Source organism: Gossypium hirsutum, chromosome A13 (assembly GCF_007990345.1).
Source record: "Gossypium hirsutum isolate 1008001.06 chromosome A13, Gossypium_hirsutum_v2.1, whole genome shotgun sequence".
In the NCBI taxonomy this organism is placed as follows: domain Eukaryota; kingdom Viridiplantae; phylum Streptophyta; class Magnoliopsida; order Malvales; family Malvaceae; genus Gossypium; species Gossypium hirsutum.
The window spans coordinates 16,874,045-16,880,171 of NC_053436.1; the positions used below are offsets into that span (position 1 = coordinate 16,874,045).

At 33.6% G+C, this 6,127-nt stretch overlaps 1 protein-coding gene across 1 annotated transcript; it reads right to left on the reverse strand.

The window, feature by feature from the left end:
• Nucleotides 1–1,182: 1,182 nt before the first annotated feature.
• On the reverse strand, nt 1,183–5,460 carry LOC107930770 (pentatricopeptide repeat-containing protein At5g09450, mitochondrial). The gene is made up of 3 exons (XM_016862487.2): nt 5,200–5,460; nt 4,772–5,024; nt 1,183–2,372 (listed from the first exon to the last, which is right to left on the reverse strand). Exons 1-3 carry the CDS (start codon nt 5,232–5,234, stop codon nt 1,479–1,481), a joined length of 1,182 nt encoding a protein of 393 aa, XP_016717976.1. The 5' UTR covers nt 5,235–5,460; the 3' UTR covers nt 1,183–1,478.
• Nucleotides 5,461–6,127: the final 667 nt, after the last annotated feature.

The following is a 6,127-nucleotide window of genomic DNA, read 5'->3' on the forward strand; positions in this document are numbered from 1 at the left end:
TAACGTTTTTTTTTTTTTAGCCTACACTATGGGGATTATTATTATGAAATAGCCAGCTAGGTAGAAGGAAATATACTTAAAAAGAAGAGGTAATTGCGTAAAGAAGAATATTACAAGATTCCAATGTACACTGCATTGAAATATATGGGCTATAAAGCATTTCAAACTTCAATGTGAATTAGTCAACAACACCATTTCTATTCACTCCTTCTATAATAACCTAAATTCAATCAATGCTTAACTTGATAACCGGGTTTTGCTTACTTGTTCATGGTTGGACTGGATGGCTCGCTCCAATTCATCTGCCTCTTGGGTTGGATTTTAATTTAGATTTTAAAAAAAATAATAAAAATAAAGTGGCTAGTTTTACTATTTAAAAATATAAAAAAATAATTGTAAAGTAATATTTTTATAATTAAATTTAAATAAATAAACATTTATTATTTTTTGAACTTTGAACTTTTTTGAAATTACACTCCAGCACCCCTAGTAATGAAATATTTGCCATCTTTGTTATGATTTTCTTTTTCTTTTTTCTTATTGAATCTTCTTTTTCTTCTTTCTGTGGGTTTAGTTTAACTTGACGGTCTCAACTTGTTTGTAGGTCACAAGTAGGGAAAAACCAACAGTTTTCTATATAGCTTTTTGCAAATCATAATCTCCTTTTTAGCGTGATTGTTAACACAATTTTTTAAATTAAAAAAAACTAAATTTTACTATAATTTCAATTAAAATGAAAATAATAATTATAAATCGATTAAATTTTAGTTCAATTGACATTAGTATTGTTAGTAATGAAGAAAGACGTAAGTTTAAATATGCTAAAACACATTATCCTCCGAGTTGAAGAGAAACTATTGATAGTTCTAAGCACTCATTATATCAAAAAGAACATATATTATAAAAATCTATAATAACAACAATAATAATAAACAAAATCTCTTGACCCATATTTATCATCTATCTATAGGACCCTGCAATAGACCTGCAAATTGGGGGATTTACATCATTTTAGAGTTGTTTCAAGTTAAAAATTTTCAAACCACTTCCTATCCGATTTGTTTTAGTATAATTTTGAGTCTAAGCTAGTTTCAGATTTGGATCCATTTGGATTTCAGAAAATTTGGGTTCAAGTTAGATGGGTTAAAATTTTTGAAATCTTTATGATCAAATCAACAAGGCTGCTGCAATATATGCCCATTACATAAAATATATAAACATATGATCAAAACAAACAGCAGCTCTACGTATTTCTATTCATACATCAATCATGGAAAACAAAAGCAAATAGTTTAAATTTCAGGAATCAGTAGATCCTACCAACATTCAGAAAATGGGTAAAAATACCGATTACCAGTACCAACAGTCAGCCATTTCTTGTAACTGCAATTCAATCACCGACACCGAGTAATCGTTTTCTTTTCTCTCTCAAGTACAGTTTCCATGGAGGTGTTCCCACATTTAATTGCAACAGGCTCCTACTTGTTTGTGGGACTGCAGTTCCTACTAATCAGAAGCATATGTAAGTCGTTGGCTTTTTCCGTCAACCCGGCATCTTCAAATGCACTCAAAACGCTATTACAGGCAGATATATCGAACTCTGTGGTTGTCAACTGTTTCCACTGATTAAAAACCTCTCCCACTTCCTTCATATGCCCAAGAATCAGATACGATGAAAGAATGCATATGTAGTTTCTGCTTGTCATTTTTTGTTTCGTCATTCTTAGAGATTTCCATATCTGATCAATTTTATCTTTGTTCCCCAAGCCTGCATACAGCATGACAAGAAAGTCGTACGTTATCCATTCTCTTTGTGTGATGCCTTTCTCTATTTCGATAGGAGAGATCGAATTGGCACTTGTAAGACGGCTGGCAGTTACATAAATATTTACAAGGTTGATATACCTCTGCCAATCATCATTGCAACCAGAGTCGCATCTCATTTCATTCAGAATCCTTTTAACTTGATCAATGTTTAGAGCTGCAGCACACGAACTTATCCAAAGATTGTAAGTAAAGATATCCGGTTCAACTTTCTGTCTCTTCAGTTCTTCAACAATGGAAGAAACCTTCTCGACCTGCCCAACTGACATGTACAGAGTCATAATCTCGTTGTAGAGAAGGGCAGAGAACGAGAGGTTTGACCCCTTTATCCTCTCATAAAGTTCTTCGGCCTTTTCAGTCAATTTTGCGGCAGCATAAGAGTGGAGAAGAGCAGTGTAAGTTTCACTTGTCTTTGCAGTCAGAGGTAAATCTTCGAAATAGCGTTCAGCAGCATCAATACCAAAAACTTTTGTCATCAAGTCAATGCGAACAGCATAGTCAGTGTCTGATAACTTGTATTCTTCATGACTAACCATCCATTCTGATATCTGCAAGCTTGAATAGGTAAGGTAAAGAAAATTGACAATCAATTCTAACTGGGAAATCAAAAGCCACACGAACTATAAGGCACAAACATTTCCACACAGATGCGAGATGAAGCTTTGATGGTCAGATTATGTTTTTGGCCTAACACTATACTCAACTTGGAGATTGAAGTATTGTACTTTAATTTGGCATAACTTGACCCTGCCACTGTTACTATCATTAATGTTGTCTTGATGCAAATCGCTATCACCGTTAAAAATAATTTATTAGTCTGCTAAGGTGAAATTATTTTTAAAGAAACAAAGAGTCGAAGTCATGAGATTGAGCTAGAAAATTCATTTTATAACAAATTAATGAAAAATAACTATTTTGGTTACCAAAATTTCATCTTTTAAATGATGTAAGAAATTTAATTGTCAGGTTTTTAAATAAATTACATCAGCTGACTTATGAGAAACGGTGTCAATGATTTGGACTAAGGCATACTATTAATAATAGTAAGAGAACAAAATTATTTCAAATTACAGTACACGGATTAGCCATCTCACTAGTGCAGTGGTTAAGGTGTTAGGTGTTGGAACCTACATCCAAGGATTGAGCCCTGAGACACACCCTCTTCAATGTATCCAAATAAAAGTATAGTACAGGGAATAAAACCTGTAATTTGACCAACTTTGTTTCTGATATTAGAAAGGGGAAAAGAAAAAGAGACTAACCTAATGTTGCAAGGTGCAACTCACAAAGGACTACTATTATAACAGAAAGAAAAAAGGATTTGGGACTTTCCTACACCCATAACATCAGACTTTTATATCTCACACTCGAGAAAAGAAAATTATTCTTGGTATCGATAAAAATTCTCATCAAAACCAACTTTCACAACATGCCCTCTTATAACTGAAACAAAGAACAGGTGAAATAATAAAGTGACTGTGAGACACTATAATAGTAATCAAATTACACCTATAAAAACCGCAAGCGAGAAGAAAGTTATCATATTTCAATGAATCAGAGGAAGTGAATGAACTCTAAAGTGAAAGAGGTAAATAGTGCACTTCTACAAGCAAGCCTTAGTAGAGATTTAAATCTACTACAAAAGACGAGACATGTATGATAGTAGTTAACATTACAAGATCACTGTTGCTATACAGCTAAACATCCAAGTAGGGGTGTAATTGGATTGAATCAAACTGAACTCAAATAATGGTAAGCTCAAGCTCGAGCTTGACTCAAAATTCAAGGCTCGATGCTTGGCTTGAGCTCGATCAAACATATATTTCTAAGCTTGAGCTTGGCTCAAGAATTAATAGAGCTACTAGAGTTTGAGCTCAACTAAACTCATTTATCAATTTTCATACTCAAGATTGAAATCAAAGATCGATTAAGCCAGTTCATATGAGCTTGTACTTCAGCTCTTTCTATATAATAAGGGTAAAAATGTAATTTCATAATGTAAAAATATATTAAAATGAAAAGCTTGATTAGGCTCATGAGCCGTTCAGATTGAGCATTAAGGTGCTTAAATTTGGCTTGATCAATAACTCAAGCTACTAAAGCTTGAACTCAACTTGATAATTACTGAATCAAATTCAAGTTTTTTCTAGTCAAACTTGAATAGTTTGATAATACCACTGTCTCATTTACACCCTACATCCAAGCTAATCAAATGGCAAACCCTGATGTGCTGCAAAAATCTTCTGTAGACAAAAGATTGACCTAACATACATACTAAGATATTCTCTATTTGTTGAGAAATACACACACACACACACACACACACACACACACACACACACACATTATCTCTTTAATTATTTGTTTAACATTAGTAACAAATCAGACCATTCCCCTAAGCAATGGATTACTATCAGACATGTCAATTGGGCAAGTCAAGTTGATTTTGAATCAAGTCAATTTAAATTGAGTCAATTCAAGTTTTTTAAATTTTTTGCGTAATATTGGTTCAGGTAAACCTTGGGTTAAGGTCCATTGGATCAAGGAGGCCAAGGTTTTTAGGCTGGGTTATTATAGGTTTGAGTCATTTTGAGTTTCGGTTCATTCAGGTTCGCGCCAGTTTTGGAATCAGATCCTTTCAGGTTTGGGTTGTATACTTCTTATGATCAAATTAAGTTGGGTTGAGTTTGATTCCAAGTTGATTGATTAGGATTCGGGTCAAGTTAACAAGTCTAATTGCTATGACTCCAATTTACCCAATCAAGGTTAATCAAATCCAAGGATTCAAGCATTATTTTTCTGAAGCCGCAAAAGTGATGGAAAGTTTCGTCAAGGATTATTAAACTAAGCAAGCATTTCTAAATTCTTTAGGCAAATCAAACCAACCCAAGAACACCCAAATCTTAATTTCATTCTAATTGACTTCAATTACTGAGTAAAAATATACCTCGAGAGCATGCTTGAAACGCTGAGATTTTCTAAGGTCTTTAGAAATTTGGCGGAGGTCAGAGATGGAAACCCGGTTGCCCTCACCCACCCATTTCTCTATAACGGTGGTGGCGCTCCGTTTCGGAAGGCGCAACTGGAAAATGCGGCTTCTCAGATCATCGGTTTCCGAATTTTTTATATAATCGTCCGTGTATTCGGTGCTGACGGAGCCCGAGGACAACGGCCTCGACATGCACCGTTGGCTGCTTCTCCTGCACACACACACATATGTATTTTACAGTTTGGGAAAATTGATGTTTGATAAAAGAAAAGATTTTAACTTAACAACAACTAATAAGAATTGTATTTGATCCAGTTTAATAAAATTATGTTTTTTTTTAAAATAAATTCTTTGAAATGGAAATTTATGAGAATGAAGATAGTTACCGTCTGAGACTAAGAAAGAGAGAACGCGACGCCATGGAAATTGATAAAGAGCTCTTTTAGCTTAAGCTTCTTTTCCCCACTTGTTCCTTTTGGGAATTCTCCAGGATTACAGCAGGGGGTGTTTAGTTAATAAACATGTCCATATGGGTCGGGTCGGATAAGTAAGCGGCCTTAAACGGGTCACTGACTAGCTTGCACTGGTCAGACAGCTGAATTTTTTTAACATACCTTTGTGTGTATATGTACACATTATCAACTTCAAAATTGAGCTCAATTTTAACATGAGAATCAGAAAAAACAATCAAAACCAAAATTCATAAGAAAAACATATTTCAATTTTTTATTGAATCTTATTATAAATTTTTTCAAAAAGAATTTTAATGGTCTACCCAAAATTTAGATTTTTTTTTGGCAATTTTCATTTAGATTGATTTAGCATTATTTTTAAGAAACATTTTTAAGGATAAAAAACACTTTTGACATAAAAACATTGTTAAACAAGATGCTTTTGAGCTCAAAAACACTTTTGACAAGTAATGTTAAATTAAACTTTTATATTCTTCTTCATCCATTATTAAATTTAGCCAAGAAATTGAAAAACCAAAAAAGCATAGAAAACTCCATTCCAATTTATTACACGCTTTTTCAAGATCCAACTTAATGACCATATCACAATTTTTCCCTTTCATCTTTTTGAGCAAGTGCATAATCTTTTAGACAATAGTGACATTATTCCAGGAGTGCCTTCCAGGAACAAAACTACCCTGAAATGGAGACATTATCCTGTATAAAAAGGGCCTTAGTCTCATAACCATGACTTATGTGATAATCTTGTAGATCGTATTACCTAGACTAATCAGGCGGAATTGTGAAAAAGAGGTTGCCTCTCTGGATTTGGAAATAAGAGCGACCAATGTCTCATTAAAGG

What these genes read in the sequence shown, in the direction of transcription:
- LOC107930770 (XM_016862487.2), bottom strand. Translation starts at nt 5,234, where the DNA reads ATGGCGTCGCGTTCTCTCTTTCTTAGTCTCAGACG. An exon ending in CTCTTTCTTAGTCTCAGACG is followed by an intron (nt 5,025 to 5,199) that starts GTAACTATCTTC and finishes GTGTGTGTGCAG; the next exon opens with GAGAAGCAGCCAACGGTGCA. An exon ending in GTTTCAAGCATGCTCTCGAG is followed by an intron (nt 2,373 to 4,771) that starts GTATATTTTTAC and finishes TCAAGCTTGCAG; the next exon opens with ATATCAGAATGGATGGTTAG.